This window comes from Equus caballus, chromosome 10 (genome assembly GCF_041296265.1).
Source record: "Equus caballus isolate H_3958 breed thoroughbred chromosome 10, TB-T2T, whole genome shotgun sequence".
NCBI classification, from domain to species: Eukaryota; Metazoa; Chordata; class Mammalia; order Perissodactyla; family Equidae; genus Equus; species Equus caballus.
In genome coordinates, this window is record NC_091693.1 from 8504577 (window position 1) to 8531438 (window position 26862).

The following is a 26862-nucleotide window of genomic DNA, read 5'->3' on the forward strand; positions in this document are numbered from 1 at the left end:
AAATTTCCAGCACTCTCCCTTTTTACTGCACTGAGAATACAATTAGGATTTTTAGAAAAATTCTTTCCTTTTTTCTTTGAATTGTTTCATTGGGTGTCACTTGTTCTGATTGGCCTCCATCTTTTATATCCCTGGAGTGTTTTCATATATTTAGCATTTTTTCTCCATCAGCCTGTTCCTTTTGTTAAAGGTTCCACCTGTCCAATGTGGTACCTACTGGCCACGTGTGGTTACTGAGCACTTTGAAAGGTGGTTAGCTTGAATTTAAAAATGTAAAATGTCTCAGTACTTTCTATATTGATTACATGTTGAAATAATATTTTAGATATAGTTTGTTAAATGAAATATTTAAAAGTTAAATTCAACTTCTTTTTACTTTTTTAACGTGGCAACCAGAAAATCTGAAGTTAAAGTATATGGCTCATTATCTATGGGGCAGTGCTGATCCAGGTAGTTCAGTATAGCTAAGAAAGCCATCAGAGATTTCAGAGACCCCAAACAAAAGCCAAGAGCTTAGAGTTATTTTAACTATTCTCTGACAATTACTGATCCAATATATTTCTCATTCAGTAGAGACAGAGGTAGATGAAGAGAGAATTGCCTCAGGAACTGGGAAGTTTAAATTTGGAAAGTCTCTTGTTTGTATCCACTTGTCAGTCTAAAATCTATGGAGCATATTCCTGTTCAATACCTGGCTGCCTGGTGAGTACAGCCCACCTCAGAGCTGTTTATGTGCATAGCATTTAGGCAGCACAGTGATATTGCAGATCCTAGGGACCTATGACCAAAGTATTTAAGTTCAGTACTTATTTCCTTAACTACTGGAAGGCCCTGAGCTATAGCGCTGTACAGCTATACATCTCAGTCTAAGGGGTGGAGGTAAGAGGGGAGCAGAGGAGGGCAATATCTCCTGTCTACTGCTTTTACTAACTTTCTCTCCACTGGGTTGGAGTGTGGTAGACAAGTGCTCCCCTCCATTCTGCCATCCTATTTCCTGTTGATACTCTCAATCATGCAGGTATGTAGGTCTGGGGCCTCTCTCAAGTTCTGACAAAGACAAACAATTTCTTTCTTATTTTTCATTGCTTGTGTTTCCATTTGATTTGTAAATAATGAAAATATAATTTAAAAAATGTAAACCACCAAAACAAAAATTCTGTATACTGATTATAACCATAAGGACTTAAATTAATGTAGGCATACATCTTTTAACCCGGAGTTACTGTGTACCTTTGTTCCCGAATGCTACATACCTATAAGTATATTTCAGTCTATACCCCATTTCTACTGTAATAACCTCACACCATTTCCCTTCTCCAGTTTCCTTTCTCCTTCCCCCTGTGCATTTTATATAAGAATAGCCAGCATTAAGTACTGCTAGGCATTTAATATGTGGTATCATAAATTCATGTAACAGTTCTATGACAAAGGTAAAATTATCTCCCTTTAACAGCTGAGAAAACTGAGTTCCGAAACGATAGTAATTAGCCCATGAAAATGCTAGGCATTTAGATTGGAAACAGGGAATTAATAAATCATGGTGCATACACAATGGTGCTCTGTAAACATTAACAATGATGATGGATTTATTTCTGCATGTATGATCAACTAATTTTTGACAAAGGCACCCAAAATACACAATGGAGAAAAGGTAGTCTATTCAACAAATGGTGTGGGAAAACTGGATATCCACATGCAAAAGAATGAAATTGGACCCTTATCTTACACCACACACAAAATTAATACAAAATGTATTAAAAACTTAAACGTAAGACCTGAAACCATAAAACTCCAAGAAAACATAGGCCAAAAGCTCCATGAGATTGATCTTGGCAATGACTTTTTGGATTTGACACGAAAAGCACAAGCATCAAAAGCAAAAATAAACAAGTAGGACTACATCAAACTAAAAAGCTTCTGCACAGTAAAGGAATCCATCAACAAAACAAAAAGGCAAACTATGGAATGGGAGAAAATATTCGGAATGGGAGGCAATATTAACCCCTTATGAGATATTAAAAATATTGGGGCCAGCCCCGTGGCCGAGTGGCTAAGTTCGCATGCTCCGCTTCGGCAGCCCAGGGTTTCCACGGTTCGGATCCTGGGCGCGGACATGGCACCGCTCATCAGGCCATGTTGAGGCGGCGTCCCACATGCCACAACTAAAATATACAACTACGTACTGGGGGGATTTGGGGAGAAAAAGCAAAAAAAAAAAAAAGAATATTGACAACAGTTGTTAGCTCAGGTGCCAATCTTTAAAAAAAATATATGATTTATGTATCTCATAAGGGGTTAATATCCAAAATATACAGGGAACTAATACAACCCAAAGCAAAAAAACAAATACAATTTAAAAATGGGCAAAGAACCTCAAAAGACTTTTCTCAAAAGAAGACAAATGGCCAGCACATACGTGAAAAGATGTTCATTCAGCATCACTAATTATAAGGGAAATACAAATCAAAACTACAAAAAGTTCATAGAGGTATCACCTCACACCTGTTAGGATGACTATTATCCAAAAGTCAAAAGATAAGTGTGGCCAGGACGTGGAGAAAAGGAAACCCTTGTACACTTTTGGTAGGACTGTAAGTTAGTACATCCATTATGGAAAACAGTATGCAGGTTCCTCAAAAAATTAAAAACAGAACTGCCAAATGACCCAGCAATCCCATTTCTGGGTATATATCCAAAGGAAATAAAATCAGGATCTCGAACAGATATCTACACTCCTCTGTTCACTGCAGCATTATTCATAGTAGCGAAGATATGGAAACAAACTTAGTGCCTGCAGACAGATGGATAAAGAAAATACGGGTATATATACAATGGAGTATTATTCACCTTTAACAAAGAAGGAAATCCTGCCATTTACAACAACATGGATGAACCTTGAGGACATTAAGCTGAGAGAAATAAGCCAGACACAGAAAGACAGATATCATATGACTTGACTTATATGTCAACTCTGAAAAAAGTTGAACTCACAGTAACAGAGAGAATGGTGGTTACCAGAGGCTGGGGGATGAGGGAAAGGGGAGATATTTATCAAAGGGTATAAATTTCAGTTATAAGTTCTGAAGACCTAATATACAGCATGGTAACTACACTTACTAAAAATGTACTGTATACTTGAAATTTGCAAGAGAGTAGATCTCAAGTGTTCTCACCATACATGCCAAAAAATGGTTACTATGTGAGATGATGGATATGTTAATTAGCTTGATTGTGGTAATCATTTCACAATGTATAAATATATCAAAACATCACGTTGTGCACCTTAAATACACACAATTTTGTCAATCTACCTCAATAAAGCTGGGGGGAGAAAAAAATGATGGGGAAAAATACATAATGAGTAGGTTATAAAACCCCCAAGGTAAAAATACAGTCATTTTCAAACACTGACACATTGAAAGATAGTCACCAAATTGTTAACTGATTAGGGGTGGCCCTATGGCCGAGTGGTTAAGTTCGTGTGCTCCGCTTTGGCAGCCCAGGGTTCTGCCAGTTTGGATCCTGGGCATGGACATGGCACCACTCATCAGGTCACACTGAGGTGGTGTCCCACATAGCACAACCAGAAGGACCTACAACTAGAATATACAACTATGTACTGGGGGGGCTTCAGGGAGAAAGAAAAGAAGGGAAAAAAAAGATGATTTGCAACAGATGTGGGCTTAGGTGCCAATTAAAAAAAAAAAACAATGATTGCATCTGGAAGTCTACTATATGTGAGCTTCTTTCTGAAGAGAATGGTGAATACAGATGAGACTACCAGTGGCACGCCTGAGGTATAAGGAGGAAATAACTGACAAAAGTAAATATTTAAATGTTCCTTATTTTTTTATTATGAAATAGCTTAAATATATGGAAAAATACAAAGAATAAGAACCTACCTATAAACCCACAACCAGCTTTATCGATTTATAAGAATTGGCCATATCTGCTTATTTTTTAAAGAAATAAATGATTAAAAGATTATCTCCCTTTGCATCTTTTCCTCATTTTTCTCCCTCCCCAGAGGTCACCACTGTTCTGAATTAGATGACAATTTCCATGAATGTTATTACACTACTTCTATATGGTATTTAGCCATGGAAAATGTACACAGCATCGATTTGCATGTCATTAAACTTTATATAAATAAGTGGTATCATATCATACAAAACACTCTCTGGTTCAGTTTCATTAGTATTGTTTTTAAGATTTATCCATGTTGATAGAAGTGTCTCTAGTTCATTCATTTTAACTTGGGTTCTAATATATTCACCCTCATGGTTATTTTGATTGCTTTAAAATTCATTCTCACAAACAAAGCTGAAGTGGACTTTCCTGTACATCTCTCTGAACACAGGAGGAAAGACTCTGTAGAAGTTTAGGTGTGGAATTGCTAGGTCAAAGAGTATGCACATCTTCAATGTCACCAGATATTGCCAAATTATCCTAAACACAACTACTTCCAATAGTACTGTATTAACACCCCCAAATCCATCCTTTCTCTACTGATATGATCCATCTTTATCATATGCAAAATTTCTACACATAGATCAGATTCAATCATTTTCTTGCTGTTCTTAAGAATTCACACTTCACAGATGAACTTCGGAACAAAGTTGTTAGGTTCAAGGGCAAAAAGGCCCACTGAGGAATTTTGGTTTGAATTGCAATGAATTTGTGAATTAGGAATAACTGATAATTATCTTGCAGCTCTTCAACCTAGGCTATATAATACTCCTCAACTTTTTTTTATTACTCTTCAGTTTTCTGGATCTAGAAAATCTGTTGTTTTATATTTAAGTACAAGCATACCTCATAAATATTGCGGGTTCGGTTCCAGACCACCACAATAAGGCAAATATTGCAATAAAGCAAGTCACATGAAATTTTTGGTTTTCCAGTGCATATAAAAATTATGTTTACACTACACTGTAATCTATTAAGCATGCAATAACATTATGTCTGAAAAAAATGTACATACCTTCATTTAAAAACACTTTACTGCTAAAAAATGCTAACCAGCATCTGAGCCTTCAGCAAGTTGTAATCTTTTTGCTGATGGAGGGTCTCATAAAAAATGCAATATCTGCAAAGCACAACAAAACGAAGCACAACAAAATGAGGTATGCCTGTATTAACTATCTCAGCCTCTGGAGCTTAACTCCATGAAGACAGGGTCTTTGATCACCATTGTCTCCTCATGCCTAAAACAGTGTCTGGCAAATAGCAGCTACTCAAAATCACTGAATGAATGAAAACCTATATGTATATATTTGTCTGCAGTTTTCTTCCCTCGATCCCCTTTTGGTTTCAATTTTACAAAAACTGAATAAAAAATTTATAAACTTTATATTTTTTCTATGGTATGGAACAGTTTAAATCCGTTTGACATTTCCTAGATTCACTCATATGATTACCTAGGCCTGGTGCCTTTTTATGGGACAGTATGAATTTCCATGTTTATTGGTTTTTTGGAGTTAATTGTGATATGCTCTATTCATTTCTTGATCTAAATATAAGTTCTGTATTCTTCTCAGTGAATCCTCATTTTAATTGGTTTATTCAATTGATTCTCTTTAGAAACTTCCTAAAACTCATTATAAGTGTTATTAATTCTACTACTTGTGTCTATATTGATTACTCACCTAGAATACAAAGGCTCTCACTTACGTTCTAAAATTTTTAGGTTTTCTCAATTCTGACCTGCTGCTTCCCAGGGATGTTCTTTGTCCACTAAGGAATCTTGTTTTAGCTGTAAGGAGTACGAGTTAATATATGCTGAGCATGTAGAACAGTGCCTGGTGCATAGTAGGCACTCAATACATACGAGCTATTATTATTTATAATGATAGCTGCTATATTTGATGCACTATGTGAAGTACTTTACATGCAAATTTCTTACTTAATATGCATCAATCTACAAGACACTATTTCATTTAATACTCACATTTCTATAATACAGTATCCTTTATTATCCCTATTTTAAAAATTAAAAAACCCCTGAGGTTTGGAAAAGTCAAGCAAATTACTCAAAGTCACACAATGCCACAGCAGTGGTAGAGCTAGGATTTTCCAAATCTAAGCTCTCAGTCCTGGGAAGTGCCTAGTGCCCACAGAGGGAGACTGGAATAAAACAAGGCTGAAAGGTATATAAGACCAGATAATGAAGTACCTCACAGGTAATTTTAAAAGACTGTGGATGTTAGCTTAAGAACAATAGTAAGCCAAAAAAGTTTTAACTGGAGGCAATGATGTATGTATTCTTACACTTCAAAAAGATCAGCGTCGTGGGAAATTAATTTAACAGGACTAAAAGTTGATACAGGAAGACCTGTTAGAAAGTTATAGCAGTGATCTGGGTGAGATGAATTTTAGATTAGGGTGACAACATTAGAGATGGAGAAAAAGTATAAATTCTGGAAATATTGATGAGATAGGGTCTACAGGACTTGATGATTGACTGGATTGGGTGGTGAGAGTGACTCCCCAAGATGGATTCTCTGATGATGAGCAAGGTGTGCATGCTGCCTGAAGGTTTTCTTGCATTCCTTACATTCATAGGGCCTCTCTCCAGTATGAATTCTCTGATGTTGGGCAAGGGATCCACAGTAACTAAAAGCCTTCCCACAAACATTACATTCGTAAGGTTTCTCTCCAGTATGAACTCTCTGATGTTGAGTAAGGGATGAGTCATTGCTAAAAGCCTTCCCACATTTAATACATTCATAGGGTTTCTCTCCAGTATGAACTCTTTGATGCTGAGCAAGGTAGGCAATCTGGCTGAATGCTTTCCTACATTCCTGACATTTATAAGGTTTTTCTCCAGTATGAATTCTTTGATGTTGAGCAAGGTGTGAATTCTGGCTGAAGGCCTTCCCACATTCCTTACATTCATAGGGTCTCTCTCCAGTATGTATTCTCTGATGTACAGTAAGGTATGCACGAAGGCTAAATGCTTTCCCACAGACATTACATTCATAAGGTTTCTCACCAGTATGAACTCTCTGGTGTTGAGCAATGGATGATCTATTGCTAAATGCTTTCCCGCATTCAATACATTCATAGGGTTTCTCTCCAGTATGAACTCTCTGATGTTGAGCAAGGTAGGCAAACTGGCTGAAGGCTTTCCTACATACCTTGCATTCATAAGGTTTTTCTCCAGTATGAACTCTCAGATGTTGAACTAGGTGTGCATTCTGACTGAAGGCTTTCCTACATTCCTTACATTCATAGGGCTTCTCTCCAGTATGAATCCTCTGGTGCTGAACAAGATTTGATCTCTGGCTGAAGGCTTTCCCACAGTCTACACATTTATAGGGTTTCTCTCCAGTATGAATTCTTTGATGAAGAGTAAGGGATGAGCTCTGGCTGAAAACTTTTTCACAGTCATTACATTTCAAAAGTTTCTTCTCTGTATACATACTCTTGGGCTTAAAAGCCATTAAATTTTTTTTAAAGCTTTTCTTATGTGTATTATGTTTATGTACTTTCTCCTCTTTGGGAATTATTTCTTGTGTATGAAGCAGTGTGTTTGGATGGAAAGTTCCCCAAGATTTGTTATATTCTCGTCCTCTTTTATCAATAAGGGCTTCTTCACGAGTGATTGTCTCTTCCTTGAAACATGCCTTCTGAATCAATGGTTGCCTCTCAAAACGGGCCTCACATTTCCATTCTTCTCTCAAACTGGAGTAGTCAAGGCCACAGGTTGTAAGTTTTTCTATTATCTTCTGAGATGATTGTGCATCATAAATGTCCTGCTTTGGGGTTAATTCTTCAGTCTCACACACCGATTCCCAGCCTGAAAAACAATAAGAAAAAAATGTCTCCTCTCTGATGTACCAGAAGGTACATTTACGAATGTACATTCATAAAGTGAAGTATGTGAATTTAATAGCAAATAAAACCCACAAGAACATTGGCTTTCATAGTTGTGAAGTGTACAAGAACAGAAATTGAAAATAGGTCAGACACAAACTTGAGGAGGAATGATCAGAACTATAAGAAAATCAGTAGGTAAATCTCAAGTCAAGAAGGAATTATGGAAGGGGGTGGACTCAGCTATAATTTTGTGCATAAATGAATAATACAGGCACTGCAATAACCTCCATTCTTCTAGTTGCTTCTTTCAAGAAGATTCACTGAGCCTTGTGCTGTTCTAGATGCTTTTGATATCACAGTAAACAAAACAAAGATCCTTACACCTTCATGGACCTTACTTCTTGGGAGAGACAGGAAATACACGCTTAATAAGTAAATTTTATCATATGTTAGAAGGTACTAAGTGCTACAGAAAAAGAAAAGCAAAGTAAAAGAGATCAGGAGTGTTGGTGAAGTCCAAAGTAGGAATTATTAATAAGTTAACATTTAAGCTAAGATTTGAAGGAAATGAAGAAGTTAGTCACTTAGATATTTGGAGAAAGAGCATTCTAGGCAGAAGAAATAGCCTAAAAGTTTGATTTGTTAGATGAATAGCCAGAAGACGAGCGTAGCTGGAGAGGAGTGAGTAGTAGGGGATGAAGTCAGGAGGCAAAGGATAACCAGATTATTTAAGCTTCTTAAGGAATTTGGCTTTTACTCTGAGTGGGATGGAGAGCTACTGAAGTGTTTTGAGTAGAGGAGTGATATCTAGTTATGGTTTAATGAAAATACTGGAAGGTAGGGGCAAGGGGAGAAGCAAAGGGACCTACTGTTGTAGTAATCCAGGTGAGAGATGATGACGATTCAAACTAGAGAGATATCAATGAAGGTATAGCAAGGGAGTGAGATTCTAGGTGTATTTTGTAGGAAAAAACAAGAAAATATTCTGACAGATTAGATATGGAATGGAACAGAAATGATGAGACAATTATGCCTTCCAAGTTTATGGTCTGAGCAACAGAAAGATGGAACAGGCATCAACAGTGATGGGAACAGCAGGTTTAGGTGGTGAGGTAGGGAAGATGCGGAGTTCAGTTTTGAACATAATAAACTTAAGGTATCCTTAGACTTTGAAATGGAAATGTTGAGAAGGCAGATGGACACATAAGACTGAGTTTAAGAGAGAGCTCTGGACTAGAGATTTTAAATTGGGAGTTCCCAGCATATAGATGTACTTAAGGAGGCTATATTACCAAGAGAATGAGTGTGGATAAAGAGAAGAGAAAGGAGCCAGGAACGAACCCTAGAGCACTCCAACATTAAGATATTTGGGAAAAGAGAAGAAAGCAAAAGAGATTAAGAAGGAATAAATGTAAACAACAAAAAAAATCAGGACTGAGAACATTAATACCATGTGATATTAAATTAACGGTTATAATAAAAATCAACTTGTTTGATGATTTATACTGAAAAGAATAAAATACACTACCAAAATTACACAAATACTATTGGAATACATTAGTCAATAAAAGTCACAAAAATAATTAATACTAAGAACAATGGCTAATAAAAGTAACCATTAAAAAGAATTATGTATATGTTATGACTTGCAAAACACCACAAATGAATCATTAGATAAATAAGAGGCACACAATACAAAGTAGAGGCTTTCGGGGAGATATACTATTTGTACATCTTTATTTTTTTCAAATAAGAATGTAGTATGTTGCAATTTTAGAACCAATTTTATTTTACTTTTTTTTTTTTTTAAAGATTGGCACCTGGGCTAACAACTGTTGCCAATCTTTTTTTTTTTTTCTGCTTTATCTCCCCAAACCCCCCCGTACATAGTTGTATATCTTAGTTGCAGGTCCTTCTAGTTGTGGGATGTGGGACGCCACCTCAACATGGCCTGACAAGCGGTGCCATGTCCACACCCAGGATCCGAACCCTGGGCTGCTGCAGCAGAGTGCGAGAACTTAACCACTTGGCCACGGAGCCAGCCCCATAGAACCAATTTTAAAAAGCAATAGAAGGAAGCATAAAGAAAATAACCTCAGAAGATACCTTTAACGTTGACAACAAAAACAAAGAGGGAAAACACCCTAGAAATAAACTTTACAAGAAATGAGCAAAAGCTTTACAGTTCTAATGAGGGGCCCACCTCAAAAAATTTGAATAAAGGGAGAAAATGCACACTTTGCTTTCACATATAAAGAATCAACAATGTAAAGCCATTAATTCTCACTAAATTTATCTATTTTTCATTCAATTATAATCAGAGCCTCATTGTGATTTTTTTAAAGAACTGTGTAATAAAGAATTTAGCAGGCCTTTGTCTCTGGTTCCCAGGAGGTAACCTCTAAACTCATGGAAGGAGTGTCTTTGTTATTCATAGTGAGCCCCTTGGACCACACCTGACAGTTTATACTAATAAGGTGACTCATTATGCACCCTGAGATATTTTTTGCTAATGAGATGACTCAGATGGAGGCTAGCCATGCCAGAAAGACCAAATGATTAGAGGGTTGGAGCTTTGAGCCATCATGATATCAGCCTGACTTTTGGAAAGGGAAGGAGTGCTGGAGATTGAGTCACATTGGGTAATGTTTCACTCAATCATGCCTACATAATAAAACAAACAAAAACACTCTGGACACTGAAGCTCAAGAGAGCTGCCTGGTTGGCAGTGTTCTTTTGAATACTAAGATAAAATGGACAAATTCTAAGAAACACACAATCTACCAAGACTGAATCATAAAGAAACAGAAAATGTGAACAGACCCATAACTAGTAAGGCAATTAAATCAGTAATCAAAAACCTCCCAACAAAGAAGAGGCTAGAACCACACAGTATCAGTGGTGAATTCTATCACACATTTGAAGAAGAATTAACACCAATTCTCCTCAAACTCTTCCAAAAAACTGAAGAGGAGGGAAGATTTCCAAACTCATTCTACAAGGCAAGCATTACCCTGATACCAAAGCCAGACCAAGACAGTATATGAAAACTAAAGACCAATATCCTTTATGAATATTGATGTAAAAATCCTCAACAAAATACTAGCAAACTGAATTCAACAGCACATTCTAAGGATTATACACCATGACCAAGTGGGATTTATTCCTGGAAGGCAAGGATAGTTCAATGAAAACCAATGTAATATACTACATTAACAGAATGAAGCAAAGAAAACTATATCATCATTTCACTTGATGCAGAAAAAGCATATGACAAAATTCAACACCCTTTCATGATAAAAACACTCAACAAACTAGGAATAGAAGGAAATTACTTCAGCCTAATAAAAGCAATATACTAAAACCCCATAGCTAACATCATATTCAATGATGAAAGACTGAGAGCTTTCCTGTAAGATCACAAACGAAACAAGGAGACCTGCTTTCACCACTTCTAGTCAATATGGTACTGGACACTCTAGCCAGAGCAATTATGCAAGAAAAACAAATTTAAAACATCCCAATTAGAAAGGAACAAGTAAAATTACCTGTTCGTAAATGACATGATCTTATACACAGAAACCCTAAAGACTCCACACAAAAAAAACCTGTTAGAACTAATAAACAAATTCAGCAAAGTAGCAGGATACAAAGTTCGCACACAAATCAGTTGCATTTCTAAACACTAACAGTGAACAAACTGAAAAGAAAATTAAGAAAACAATTCCATTTACAATAGCATCAAAAAATAAAATACTTAAGAATTAACCAAAGAGGTGAAAGACACATACAATGAAAACTACAAAACACCACTGAAAGAAATTAAAGATGACATAAATGCAGGCATACCTCGCTTTATTGCGCTTTGCAGATACTGCGCTTTTTACAAGACCCTCCACCAGCAAAAAGATTACGACTCCCTGAAGGCTCAGATATGATGGTTAGCATTTTTTAGCAATAAAGTATTTTTAAATTAAGGTATATACATTGTTTCTTTAGATATAATGCTATTCCACACTTAATAGACAACAGTGAAACATAAACATAACTTTTATATGCACTAGGAAACCAAAAAATTTATGTGACTTGCTTTATTACGATATTCACTTTACTGTGATTGTCTGGAACTGACCCCACGATACCTCTAAGGTATGCTTGTAAATGGAGACATGCCATGTTCGTGGATCAGAAGGGTTAATATTGTTAAGATGTCCATACTACCTAAAGCTACCTACAGATTCAAGGCAATACCTCTCAAAATCCCAAAGATGTTTTTCAAAAACCAGAAACATTGATCCTAAAATGTACATGGAATCTCAATGGACCCTAAATAGCCAAAATAATCTCAAAAAGGAAGAACAAAGTTGGAGGTCTCACACTTCCTGATTTCAAAACTTACTACAAAGCAATAGTAATCAAAAAAGTGTGGTACTGGCATAAAGAGAGACATACAGACCAATGGAAGAGAAAACAGAGAGCCTAGAAATAAACCCTCACACATACAATCAAATGATTTTTGACTAGGATGCAAGAGCTTTCAATAGGGAAAGAACAACTTTTCAACAAATTGTGCTGGGAAAATTGGATATCCACATGCAAAACAATAAAGTTAGACCCTTATTTTACACCGTACACAAAATTTAACCCAAAATGGATCAAAGACCTAAATGTTAAGACCTAAATATTCCAGAAGCAAACACAGAGAAAATCTTCATGACACTGGATTTGGCAATGATTTTTTATGATGATACCAAAAGCATAGGCAACAAAAGAAAAAGTAGACAAATTGGACTTCAAGAAAATCAAAAACTTTTGTGCACTGGAGGACACAATCAACAGAGTGAAAAGGCAACCCACAGAATGGGAGAAAATATTTATAAATGACAAATCTGAAAAGGGGTTAATATCCAGAATAATTAAAAAACTACAACTCAACAAAAACACAATTAAAAATAGGTAAAAGACTTGAATAGACATTTCTCCAAAGAAGATATGCAAATGGAGAACCACCACATGAAAAGATGCTCAACTTCACTAATCATTAGGGAAATGCAAATCAAAACCATGAGACACCACTTTATAGCCATGAGGATGGCTACTATTAAAAAAAAAGAAAAGAAGTGTTGGTGAAAATTTGAAGAAATTGTAACCCTTGTGCACTATTGGTGGGAATATAAAATGGTAGAGCTGCTGTGGCAAACAGTATGGTAGTTCCTCAAAAAATTAAAAATAGCATTAGCCTAAGAACCAGTAATTCCACTTCTGAGTATATACCCAAAAGAACTGAAAGCAAGGTCTCAAGGAGATATTAGTACACCCATGTTCATAGCAGCATTATTCACAACAGCCAAAAGATGGAAGCAACCAAACTGCCCATCATTAGACAGATGGATAAACAAAATGTGGTATATACATAAAATGGAATATTATTCAGCTTTAAAAAAGGTGGAAATTCTGACACATGCTACAACATGAACGAACCTTGAGGACATTATCCTAAGGGAAATAAGCCAGTCACAAAAAGATAAACTGTATGATTCCACTTATATGAGATACCTAGAGTAGTGAAATTCATAGACAGAAAATGGAATGGTGGTTGCCAGGACAGGGGGAAGGGGAGAATGGTGAATTATTGTTTAATGGGTACACAGTTTCCATTTCACAAGATGAAGAGTTCTGTGGAAGGATGCTGGTGACAGCAGCACAACAATATCAATGTAATTAATGCTGCTCAACTATATACTTAAAAATGGTTAAGAGAGTAGATTTTATTACATGTATTTTACCATAATTAAAAAAATTTTTAGTCTGTTTTTAACACAAGAAAAAGAATACAATCCTTAATAAGGAACAAACTTTACAAATAAGCAAAAAGGACAAACAGTCCATTAAAAATAGGGAAATGATACAAAAAGACAACTTTAAAAATAACTTTAGGGGCCAGCCCAGTGGCTGAGTGGTTAAGTTCGTGCACTCTGCTTTGGCAGCCCAGGGTTCACTGGTTCAGATCCTGGGTGTGGACTTACATACTGTTCATCAAGCCATGCTGTGGTGGCATCCCACATACAAAATAGAGGAAGCTTGCCACAGATGTTAGCTGTGGCAACAACAAACAATTGTGGCAAGGACCCACAATCTTTGTCAAGCAAAAACAGGAAGATTGGCAAGAGATGTTAGCTGAGGGCCAATCTTCCTCACACACACACACAAAACTTTAAAAATGGGTAATAAATGCATGTAACAATGACAACCTCATCTATTCAAAGAAATGTAAATCAGGAAAATACACTGTGATATTATATTTAATCTATCACGTTATCAAAAGGTGTGGATGTATTCTTTCTCATTCAGAGGGAATGTATATGGGTATAAAATTAGAGGGAGCAACACAGCAGTGAGTAGCCAGATCCTTTCAGTAGTGCATGGGATCCCTATCCAGCAATACAGCAGATTAGTAATAAAGACAAACCTGCCTGGTTAAAAATAAACTTAAGGGGCCAGCCCAGTGGCCGAGTGGTTAAGTTTGTGGGCTCTGCTTCAGCAGCCCAGGGTTTCGCTGGCTCAGATCCTGGGCGCGGACACGACACTGCTCATCAGGCCATGCTGAGGTGGTGTCCCACATGCCACAACTAGAAGGACCCACAATTAGAAATATACAACTATGTACTGAGTGGCTTTGGGGAGAAAAAGGAAAAATAAAAAATAAAATAAACTTAAAATGTTGTATAAAATATAGAAAATATATTTTTAGATGCGCTGCAAAGCTGGTAAGAAATTAAGGTAAACTTCCAGAGTCAAAAAGACTCCAGAAGGCACTTTCAAGTAAGTAAGGGAGGACTGAAGCTAGGAGCATCAATTTATCCCTGGAGAGTAAGAAGGTCTTAGGGACATCTAACTGGAGTTTTAGGAAGAAAATACAGAGAATAGGGGAGTGGCACTATGTGAAGAAACAACCACTGATAATTACACATAACCCACTAACGACTAGAATGTCAGACACAAAAATCATAATAAATCCCAACTAGAGCAGCTAAAATGAAGTTTACATTTAGATACATCATAGTGAAAATATAAAATAACAAGGACAAAAGAAAGACATTTCCAAAAGTAGCAAGGAAGACAATATTAATGAGAACTGACCTCTCAATAGCAACAACAGAAGCCAGAAAAGAACGGGAATGATATCTTTAAAGTGCTGATAAAAATAATAACCATCAATTTATGATTGTATATATAAAAAAAGGTTCTTGCATCATAGCAAAATAAATTACAAAACAAATGAGCACAGTAATAATAACAAAACAGCTTATAGAAATACTATATCTATTGATAAAGGATTTGATTCAGGAAAAAGTTTTGGGACATAGGAAAGAACTGTGAACAAATAAAATGAAATGTGGGTAAATCTAAATAGCACTTACTAAACAAAATAATGGTCTAATTTTATAACCTCATGAAACAAAACATTAGTTTATGGGAGTAAAAGAAATAAGAACTGAAATGAGGTTAAGTGAAGTTAAACTATTCCAGGGTTCTTACATTTTCAAAGGGAGGAAAATAAAGATAAAGATTAACTTTAGATTTTGGTAAGGTGATTATAAATGTTAAATTTTCTAAGATAACCAATACAAGCATAGAAACAGACTGTATAACTTTCAAATTAGCAGATGGAGAAAAAGTCAAGAAACAAGAAAAAATGGAAAAAGGAGAATTTATAAAAGAAAATAGGATGGTAGCAATAAATCTAATCCTATTAGTAATACCAAAAAGAAGTAACTGACTACCATCATTTAGTTAAAAGATATAGATTATCAGACTGGACTAAAAAATGTTTAGTTATATACTGTTTACAAGAGACATAAAAAGCAAGAGAGTGAAGGGGTGGAAAAAACTATACCAAATAAATATTAACCAAAAAAGGCTAATATAGCTATATTAACACTAAGCAAAATAGTTAAGGGAAGAATCACCACTAGGTTTAAAGAGGATAATAACAATATATGGAAGAATTCACCAGAAAGACAAAACAATTCCAAAAATATATGACCTAATAAAACACTGTCAGAATATAAAGAACCAGTGGTCAGAATTACAAAAACATGTATGTATTCACCATTAGGGAAGAAGTTTTTAACGTCTCCCTGTAATTGACTCAAAGAGATTTTTTAAAAAATCAATAGAGACACAAAAGATTTGACCAGTAAAATTAATGAAGTTAGTCCAATGAACATATATCAAATGCTGAACTCCACAACCAGAAAACAGATGTTATTTTCCAGGACACACAGCATATTCACCAAAATTAACCCCTAAGACAGAAAACAAGTTTCAAAGAATGTCAAAGAATATGTATTAAACAGACAACATCCTCTAACCACAATGTAGTTAAACGAAACAAAAAACTTGAATTTGGAACTTAAAACTTCCAAATAATTCATAGGTCACGAAGAAATGAATAGAAAGTAGAAAATGCTTAGATATACATGATAAGAAAAATACTACATATCAAAACATGCAGAATATACTCCTAATACAGTCTTAAATGCTTATAATAGAAAAGAGAAAGCCTCAAAAACAATGAATTATCTAATTTTAAAAGTTAAAAAGAGAGAATAGCATACATAAATGTAAGAGGAACGAAATAATAAAGAGGAGAAATACATGAAATTTTTTAAAAAGACAGAGAGGATCAGTGAAGTGAAAAATGTCTGAAAACAACTAAAAATTGCTAAACCCCTGGAAAGATCTGTTTCTCCCTTTTTGGAAGGAAAAAGAGGTCATAATTACGTATACTAGCAACTTTAGATAAGAGAAAACAATGGACAACTTTACCTTGTAAATTTGAAAACTTATATGAGAAGTATAATTTTTTAGAAAAAATACCATAACTCAATGACTACAGAGAAATGGAAAACATACAATCTTCTTCTTTTTTTTTTTTTTTTTTTAAAGATTTTATTTTTTCCTTTTTCTCCCCAAAGCCCCCCGGTACATAGTTGTGTATTCTTCGTTGTGGGTTCTTCTAGTTGTGGCAAGTGGGACGCTGCCTCAGCGTGGTCTGATGAGCAGTGCCATGTCCGCGCCCAGGATTCGAACTAACGAAACACTGGGCCGCCTGCAGCGGAGCGCGCGAACTTAACCACTCGGCCACGGGGCCAGCCCCGAAAACATACAATCTTCTAACAACAGAAATTGAATTATTAGTTTAAATTCTTTTCACAAGAAAAATCCTAGGCCAAGATGAACACAGTTCTACCAAATATTCAAAAGACAAATAATTTTCACTTTACACAAATTCTTCTAAGGAAGAAAAAGAAGAATATTTACCAACAGATTTTACGAGGCTAGGACAACCGTGATTCCAAGATCTGACAAGATAAGTACATGAAGGAAAAACTGAAGGCTAACCTCACTGATAAACACAGATGCAAAAAACTTAAAAATATTACAAATGGCAGCCAGTTATGAATGGAAAAGATATAGTGGGCCGGCGGCATGGCCACGTGGTTAAGTTCACGTGCTCTGCTTTGGCAGCCCAGGATTTCGCCGGTTCGAATCTTGGGCACGGACATGGCACTGCTCATCAAGCCATGCTGAGGCGGCATCCCACAACTAGAAGGACCCACAACTTAAAAAAAAATACACAACTATGTACCAGGGGGCTTTGGGAGAAAAAGGAAAAGTAAAATCTTTAAAAAAAAGAAAAGAAAAAGATATATAGATGGGTTTTCTCAGGAATACAAGGTTGGTTCAACATTAAAAACCTAATATGTAAATCACATTAACAAATGAAAAACTAAAAACCATCTAATCATCTACAGATACAGACAACCATTTGATAAAACTCAAAAGCTTTCTACGATCAAAACTCTAGCAAACAGTCATGAAAGGGTATCTATCAAAAACCTTTAATTATCAGAATTATTAACAACAAAATATTAAAGCACTTTCACTGAGACCAGAAGTGGACACGAATGCCACTATCACTACTTCCATTCACACTATACTGGAGATCTCAGCGCAAAAGGAAAAAGAAATTCAGAGTACAGAAATTTAAAATGAAGAAATTGCCATTATTCACAGATACGCCTGCCCACAGAAAAAACTCCAAAGAAATCTAAAAATTACTAGCATTAATGGGAGACCTTGGCAACATTGCTGGATATAAGGTCAATGTATAAAAGGTAACTTCATTTCTATATATGAGCAACAAATGGAAAACACAGACAACATTTAACAGCAACAAAACTAAGATGCCTAGGAATTAATCTAACAGAAGACATGCATGGTCTTTATGGAGAAAATTATAAAACATACTGAAGGAAATTTAAAAATCTAAACAAATGGAGAGAGAAACCTGTTTACAAACAGAAAAATTTCCAAAATTGATATATAAAATAAAATTTGAATCGAAAGCTAATAGCTCTTCATTGTTTTCTGGTGGAAACTGACAAGCTGACCCTAAACTTTATTCAGATGGTCAAAGGGCAAACAAGAAATTCTAAAGAACATAAACAAGGTATAGGGACTTGCCCTAATAGACAGATAACTGAGTTATAATAAACTATTTTAATTAAGCCAGTGTGGTACTGACATGAGGAAACAGAGATCGATGAAATGGAACAGAGCTCAAAATCAGACCCATAAATTTACTATAACCTGATATATTAAGAGGTAACACTCGAACAATGAGCAAAAGAGAGCTCATTTCTTCAAAAAATGTCTGGGACATCTGGTTTTTCATAAAGCACAGAAATTAAATTCTTACTTCAATCTCAAAAATCAATTTTGATTGGATTATGGCCCTAAATATAAAAGGAAAACCTTTAGAAGACAATTTGAGGATATCTATAGGACTTCAGCATACAGAAAGGTTTCTTAAAACAAAATGAAAAATATAAACTACAAATGTATATATAAAAGATGACCTTGCTAAAAATGGGCAAAAGACTTGAGCCAGAACTTCACAGAAGAGGAAATCCAATGGCCATTACAAATATGAAAAGATGCCTGATTTCTTTAGCTATCGCGGACATTCAGATGGCAAGGAAAAGGAGGTAATATTTCATTCACACCAAGTTGGCAAAAGTTTTTTCAATTTGTCGATTCTGTGTGTGGAGCAATAAGTGTTCTCACACACTGCTGTTAGAAATGTAAATTAGCACAAGCACTTTGGAGAGTAAAATAGCATTATCTAGTAAATCCCTAGCTATATTCTCTACATGAACTCCAGCACACGTGCACCAGTAGTCACATATAATAAGGTTATAGCAGTAACATGTATAACAGCATAAAACTGAAGCAACTCAAGTGACCTTCAATGGATAAACTGTGGTTTACACAGTGGAATATGCTACACTTTAGCAGGAAAAAAAATTCAATGAACCACAGCTACTAAAATCAACGTGGATGAATCTCAGGAATATGATTTGGAGTTAAAAAAGTCAAAATTACACGTACAATATGATCCCATGCACAAAAAGCTGAAAATATGCAAATATAAGTATTTTGTTTAGGGATACATGACCCAACTATAAGGAAAAGCCAAGAAATGACAAGCAAAATTGTAGGCTAATGGTGACCCAGGGAAAGGTGGGGATCGGCCATCAGGCAGGGGCCCTCAAGGGCCTAAAATGACTGACAATTTTCTATTTCATAAGCTAAGAAGTAGGTACATGGGCTTTTGTTCTATTATTATTTAAACTACATTTATATGCTAAAATACATTTATGTGCGTATGATTTATTTAATAATTAATAAATAAAATTTAATCATATATTCTTTGACACTACAGTTCCACGTAATTTTTTCTTAGAAAATTGCACAAGGACAAAAAAGACTGGGGAGAGGGAGTGGGGGGGTTGACAGAGGTGTTTACCCTAACCCCAATCTTCTTCTGAACTTTAGTCCTGCATTGACCTTAATGCTTTCTACGTCTGTCTGAAAATCCTTCCTATATGACAAAGCTAAACTCTGAATCTCTTCTCCTTCAAATGTTTTCCAGCTTCTGACCTGTGTTTTTGTTAAAAACCATCATCTCCCGAGTTACCCAGACACCTCTGCCTCTCACTTCTTTCTCTGAGCTCCCTCTATGTCAGCTTTCTTTTCACATACGCCATTTACAGCTATATAGGATCTGCTACTAGCCTTTCAGTTGTTTGCTTATTTATATAGATGTATATATATATTATATACACCCAGAATCTTGCAAGTGCTCTGTTTAAAGTACCAATTCGATGAATGTTGATTAAAGGAATGGAAAAATGAATGAACTAACCATTAAAGAAAAATGAGGCATTTGGACATACACTCCTACCACTACTGCCAAGCGTCACTTAACGCCGGGGATACATCCTGAGATGTACATCGATAGGTGATTTCATCGTTGTAAGAACCTCACAGAGTGTACTTACACAAACCTAGATGGTACAGCTTACTGCACCTCTACTGCACTAATCTCACAGGACCGTCATCACAGATGCGGTCCATCATTGACTGAAACATCACTATGCAGCACATGACTATAATAACAGCAGCTAACAGCTAGTGAGTTCATAACATGAGATACAAACTAATCAAAGCACTTTAAAAGCATTACCCTATTTTACAGGTGACAAAACAAAAGCACAGAGAGGTTAAGTAACTTGCCCAAAATTTTACTGCACATAAGTGTCAAGATTTCACGGTGGTACTCCAGTTACAGCTGTCTGTAGAGCTCAGAAGTTTATCAGATTAGCAAAAGATTTTTTAAAGACTGGAAGACGCTTATGAAACTGGAAAGGAACGGGACTCAGAGAATAGATAAATGAGTTATTAGAAAGGAGGGGGCAAAGTGTGAAAGGGGAGAGAGTTAAAAATAACAAATTTGGGAGAACATTCTAAAAGGTCCACAGTTTCTACTAATACCTAGAACATTTGAGAAGACCATGCCAACAAAGAAGAGTGAAGAGGTGATACCTTTGAGTCAAGCTGAGCTGTCACCTGCAAAGGTTTCTCCTGCCCATTTCCTCTTCACTCACCTGAGCACAAGCCTTTTGCCAGCTCTCTCTTCACCATCCAGGGCTCTTTCCCTTGTTCCAACAACAATATCACACTTGGCTTAGAAAAGCAAAGTCCTGCACAGAAGTAAAGAAACAGAATTTGGTCATGTTGTGGATATCCCAGAACTCACATCCAATCCTCTGATCATAAGGGAAGATGGAGCTCACAAGAAGCCAGAAAAAATGTGGAAAAGACAGGTATTCAAAGGACAGGGAAGCTGAAGCTTCTGACGTAGATTACTAACAGACCTATCCGTTGCTAACACTACAAATATTAAACCATTACTTTGGCAGACATTCAGCCAAGAATTGTAGATGCTATCCAAAAATTACAATGGCGATAGACAGAAAGAGCCCCTGTGCACAGAAGCTCAATTATGCAAGGAGAAGATGTCCTTACCCAGTGATACCAAGATCCTGTAGTTCTCCAACATCACGTTACTGTACAGATGCCTTTGGGAAGAATTTAGACAATCCCACTCCTCTTGGGAGAAGTCTACGGCCACATCTCTGAAGGTCACCAATTCCTGAAATGAAACAAATAAACAAAGTGAAATGACCTCATCTCTCACCATACTCACCTCCTTCATCCTGCCCCAGGCACACTGGCCTCCTGCTGATACTACATCCTCGCATTTGTCAAGTACCTTGCCCCTCAGGGCTTTTACTTCTGAGATCATTCTGTGTAAAAACAGCAATGCTCCTACCCCACTTCCCTATTCTCCTAACCTTGCTTTATTTTTCTCCACAGCACTCAATTGTTATTTATAGCCCACTCCCCAACCTCCACTGAGATGTAAGCTCCACGAAGGCAGAGTACGTTTTTGTTTTGGTCACTGCCATGTCCCCAGTTATGGATCAGTATCAGGCACACGTGAGGCATTCAAATATTTGCCAAATAAACTTAAGTAATAAATGAGTCGCTTGAAAAGTTCAAGAAGCTATAAGAGGATTAAAAATGAGACCAGAGGGGCCAGCCCCGTGGCTGAGTGGTTGAGTTCGCGTGCTCCGCTTTGGTGGCCGGGGTTTCGCCTGTTCGGATCCTGGCGCAGACATGGCACTGCTTATCAAGCCATGCTCAGGCGGCGTCCTACATGCCACAACTAGAAGGACCCACAACTAAAAACGCACAATTATGTACCGGGGGACTTTGGGGAGAAAAAAAGCAGGGAAAAAAAAAAAAAGGTGTTTTTCAACACTCAGTAACCTTTTTTCTTATTTAATTATATGAAGTTTTGTGAATCTCTCCCTCCCTGCCCTAGCAATAACATCCCTCATATGCTGCAAAAACGTTCCTTTTTAGAGTTTGGTTCATACGGTGTATATGCTTCCAAAATGTTTAAAATTTTCTTATATAAGCCTTAGCTTATATATATATATATATATATAATAACTGTATATTTTTATATATGACATACACATTTTTCAACTGATTCTTTGACTTAAGTTAATTTACACCATCAATGAAAACAATTACAATGTCACTATAAGGAGCTTAAATTCTAACCTTAAAATATCTGACCTCTAACAAATGACAATAATACTTAGTTTCAAAATCCATTCATAATTACAGTCAAACCAGTCTGAAGCATAACAAAGCTCCCTCCACCTTTATGCCCTTACAGAAACATGGCTCCCAGCTGAGAGGACTACTTTCCCCGAAGCCCCGGCACTTGCCGACTGCCTTATTTCCCACCTCCCTTGTACCACAGCACTGGAGCTGAGGCAGGTGACCTCTCTGCACCTTATGCTTGTTTCCAGACTATGCTCCTCTCTCCTCCCTAAAAGACACCTATCTCCTGAAGTCAGACTATATCATCACTATCCCTCCTTGTTTCAGTTATCTACCAACGCCAGGAAGATACCAATTCTCCGTCACTCCTTGCACACTTCAGCACCTGGCTCACTGTCACTCTCTCCAATGACGCTGCTATCATAATCTTTGGTCATTTCAAGATCCATATAAATAATCCTCCCAACAACCTGGCCTCTCAGTTCTCCAACCCCCTCTCCTCCAATATGTTGTCCTCCACACTTCTACAGTCATCTGCTCCCATGGTCATGCCCTAGACCTTGTCATTACCAGGAAGTACCAAACCCGCCATAATCTCAACTCTCCCACTCTGACTTCCACCTCCTACTCTAACTTTTGCCCTCTGTTACCCCAATTAGGATAATTCTTTGAACCTTCAGAACCTACAAACCACTGATCTTACCACATTCTCACTGCTTCTTATTCCTGCACCCCCTCACTTCCTAGCACAACCATTATGCATACATCCTCAACTTCCCTACCCTCTCTCACTTAACTGTATTCACCTAGGTAAACCACAGCCATCTCTCAGCATACTCTAGTTAAGTACCCTGAACAGCTAACTTTGCTGTAGAAAATCATACCAACCATGCTAATTGGTCTCACTTTAGATTCATGAGCACTAAGCTCAAGTGGGCCAAAATGCTACCTACATGATACATTTCTCTAGTCCATTCATTACACCACTCTCCTATATGACCATTTGCTACTTTCCCTTCACGATACTTCTACTCCATCCTTACTCTCAGCTGATGACCTTGCTTTCCGTTTCACTGAAAAAACAAAAGTCATTCTAAGAAAATTTCCACAAACTCCCACAACATTTACACATCTACCTGCTTCTGTGCCCATATCCTCTAACTTGTTCCTACTACTATCAAGGAGCAGCCCACTTTCCCAGCAAAGGCCAGTGCCTCCACTTGTACATTAGATCTCAGCTCCTCTCACCTAGGCAAGCACAGTGTTCCAGCAATTCCCTCCTCTCTCCTCTTCATCTTCAAATTTCCTTCTACTGAATCTCATCAGCCTATCAACATATATTCATCTTTAAAAAACCTTGTTGACCAGTTTCTCCTTCAGTTATCACCCATTTCCCTTCTTCCCTTATAGCTAAATTATTTGAAAGAGTCATCTATACTTTCTATTATTTCTATCCCCACCGTGAATAGGAATGACATAATACGATATGTGTAACAGATCACTTTGGCTGCTCTGCTCAGAATAGACTAAGAGAGTAAGAGTGGAAGTAGAAAGACAAGTTAGGAGAGTACAGCAGAAATAATCCAGGTGAGAGATGACAGTTCAGACCAGAACGGAAGCAGTGGTGGTAGTAAAAAAAGTGCTCAGATGCTGGATAATTTTTGAAGGCAGAATAAACAGAACCTCCTGATGGAAGACTTAGCATGAGCAACTGAGCTTGGGGAGGATGTGAGTTTCCTAATCGGTTTCCCTGTTTCTATCTTTGTCCCATTTGTTTTATTCTCAATAGTAGCCAGAGCGATCCCACTAAAATGAGAATTAGATCACGTCATTCCTATGCCCCCAAACTTCCAATGGCTCATTTCAATCAGTGTGAGATGTTTGAGTTTGAGGTATCTATCACATAAGAAAATGAAGATGCTGAGTAGGCGGACAGATATACAAGTCGAGAGTTCAGGAGAGAGGTCTGGGCTGCATACAATTTGGTAGCTGTTGGCATATCGATGGTACCTAAAGCCATAAGATAGGATGAGATCACGAAAGGAGTGAGTGTAGACAGAGCAGAGGACCAAGGACTAAGCCCTCTTACCTACTAGGTGCTTAATAAAAATTTGTTACATAAATGCACAATGTTTGGGCAGAGACTAGAATGAATAAGTTGGTCTGTATCTGGTAGAACAGCATTCCAGGTAGAGGGAACAGCAAGTTCAAGGCCATCAGTTAAGAACATACTCAACCCACTACGAGGAAGCTGGCATGGCTGGAACTGAGAGGGTGAGTTACAGATAGGGTGAGAAAAATTAGATAAGGTCAGAGGGATAGTCAGGGACCAGATTATGTAGGGCCTTGCAGGCCAAGGCAAGGACTTAAGCATTTATCCTGAATGACGTACGAATCCACTGGAAAGTTTTAAGAAGCAACATGACTGGTTACCCAGAAAAGTTTCAGCAGAAGGAAAGTTAATGTCTGCCTTGTTTGGATAAACAGGAAAATATTTCAGAAAAGAGAAAACACCAGCCTACCTGGTACATGGCTTTCAGAAGTCCAACCGCCATTCTTTCCTCCTCTTGGCTCTTCTCTTGGGAAATGGCAATGTCCTTAGATGACTGAGATGGAGAAGAGAACATGAGAAAACAGGCTTTCCTTGCAGCATCCAGAATCACCAGCCTATAATTTTTCGGCTTCACTTTCCTCCTGTTAAAGAGAGGAGCATCCTCTCCAGTAGAGAAAAAGCATAATGGAGACCTAGGAATTTGTCTGCATACGATTTAACCCGTGCCTAAATCACTTCCTAATTTATTATTACAACAATACATTTTCTAGATTTTACAAATAATAACTCCCAGGAATGTAATCATTTACAATAAAGACACACAACTAATAAATAACAGCACCAAGATCAAATAAAGGTCCTTCCGACTCCACAGTCTTTCTCCTGTCCAATGTATCAGCGGTTCTGAAACTTGGTCGCACACTGTCATCACTCCGCTAGCTTTAAGCTACACACGGTTTCACTCAGTCTTCCCGACCCCGGCCCCAATACTCAACAATTCTGAAAAACTACAGCGCCAACCACCGTCTTACACACATCACAGTCAGCGGCCACGGGTATGCTCAAAGTCTCACACGGTCACCGGCTCCCATACCCCCAAGCCTCAAATACTAGGTGTCACAACCGACGGTCTCACACACCTCAGTCACAAAGAGGCCGAGGGCTCGGCAACACCGCCACCCACAGTCTCACACACTGCAGCAGCATCGACTCACTCGCACCCACAGTCACACAGATACGTGAACACGCACATCGGGTGACAGTCTCACAGTGCACGGCATCAACCACGGCGTCACACGTAGAGTCACACAGAGGGCCCGGCGGGCCGGCGTTCAGGCGACCCACAGGCCACTCCTCAGCCCGCTCCCTACCTGCAGGACTGAACTGCTGGCAGATCCCCGCCCCGCCCCGAAGGCTCCGGCAATCTCCACTCCGGCCCACCTCCAGTCCTAGCAGTCGGATGGGCTCCAGCCCCCGTGGGCCCGGAAAGAAGCGACTGGGCCTCCGGAGGACACAAAGGGGCCACCGGCCCGGCGCTCGCAGAGGCCACTGGGAAATGTAGTCCTGCCCAGAAAACGCCGCCGCTGGGGGTTCGTAACGCCGGCCTCTCGCTGGCCCTGCAGGAGCCCAGAAGTCCGGAATCTTCTCAGCTCCGAGCCTGCGTCCGCCACAGGCACGGGGCCGAGCCGGACGCTTGCCGGTTGAGACCAAGTGCGCAGGCACAAGCGCTCGGCCCAGCTCCCTTAGCAACCGGGGCGGAGAACTTCCAGGCGCGGGGCAGCCGCAGGGGGCGGGGTCTGCGTGCGGACGCTGGTGCACGCGCGCCTACGCAAAGTGGGTGGGGGGCGCGTTTCTAGCGGAGCGGAGGTATCCGAAAAAGGGGGCGGGGCGTAGGGTGCGCAGGTGCGCATTAGACTTCCGCCCAGTCCCGCCTCCCCCGGTGAGTTCCAGGTTCCGGACTGGTTTACCTCGAAGACGGACGGGGGCGGGGCAGAGAGTGTCGCTCTCTGCGTGTGGTTCTTGTTTTTGTGTTTTGGCGGTGGTGGGTGAGAGTGTGTCCCCTTTTCCTAAAATGGCTCTTCTGCAGGTATCTTCAAAGTTCCGTTACTCCCTACATTCAGATACAGATGTCGCACCTCCAAAGAGGGCCTGCCCATCACACCTCTCCCCTGGGGCTCCATGGCTTCTTAATCTGACTCTATATCCCCTTAGAACAGTAGTGTTTACATTTTAAGTTTTTGTTTATTATCTCCTCACAACAAGCTTCTGTCACCTGTGATTTTGTGAGTTGCTGCGTGACCCTTTGATTCTGTGATTGTATGTGTATTTTTGTGAGAGTAACTATGTAAAATTCTTCTGTGCGTTGGAGTGTGCATGCTGCGATCCTGTGACCACGTGTGTGCTTCTGTGTTTGACATTTGTGATGTTAACTGGGA

The 26862-nt window shown here is 38.2% G+C and overlaps 1 protein-coding gene across 8 annotated transcripts; it reads right to left on the bottom strand.

Annotated features, from left to right (window-relative positions):
• Window positions 1-1557: 1557 nt before the first annotated feature.
• Window positions 1558-26346, bottom strand: ZNF570 (zinc finger protein 570). Of its 8 annotated transcripts, none has more exons than XM_023651331.2 (5): window positions 25798-26346; window positions 24897-24980; window positions 21262-21388; window positions 20841-20936; window positions 1558-7801 (listed from the first exon to the last, which is right to left on the bottom strand). In XM_023651331.2, the coding sequence occupies exons 2-5, from the start codon at window positions 24927-24929 to the stop codon at window positions 6444-6446; spliced, it is 1614 nt and encodes a 537-aa protein (XP_023507099.2). In that variant the 5' UTR covers window positions 24930-24980; window positions 25798-26346; the 3' UTR covers window positions 1558-6443. The 8 variants fall into 8 exon arrangements, with proteins under 8 accessions (XP_023507099.2, XP_070080383.1, XP_023507097.2 ...); XM_070224282.1 differs by lacking the exon at window positions 25798-26346 and adding an exon at window positions 25567-25680; XM_023651329.2 differs by having other exon boundaries at window positions 3831-7801; window positions 24897-25068; window positions 25798-26231.
• Window positions 26347-26862: the final 516 nt, after the last annotated feature.

Coding starts and splice junctions, on each gene's coding strand:
- ZNF570 (XM_023651329.2), bottom strand. CDS start 25,001: ATGTTCTCTTCTCCATCTCAGTCATCTAAGGACATTGCCATTTCCCAA. Junction 21,389..24,896: donor TTCTGAAAGCCATGTACCAG/GTAGGCTGGTGT, acceptor GTTTCATTTCAG/GAATTGGTGACCTTCAGAGA. Junction 7,802..20,840: donor GGCAAAAGGCTTGTGCTCAG/GTGAGTGAAGAG, acceptor ATTGTTTTTCAG/GCTGGGAATCGGTGTGTGAG.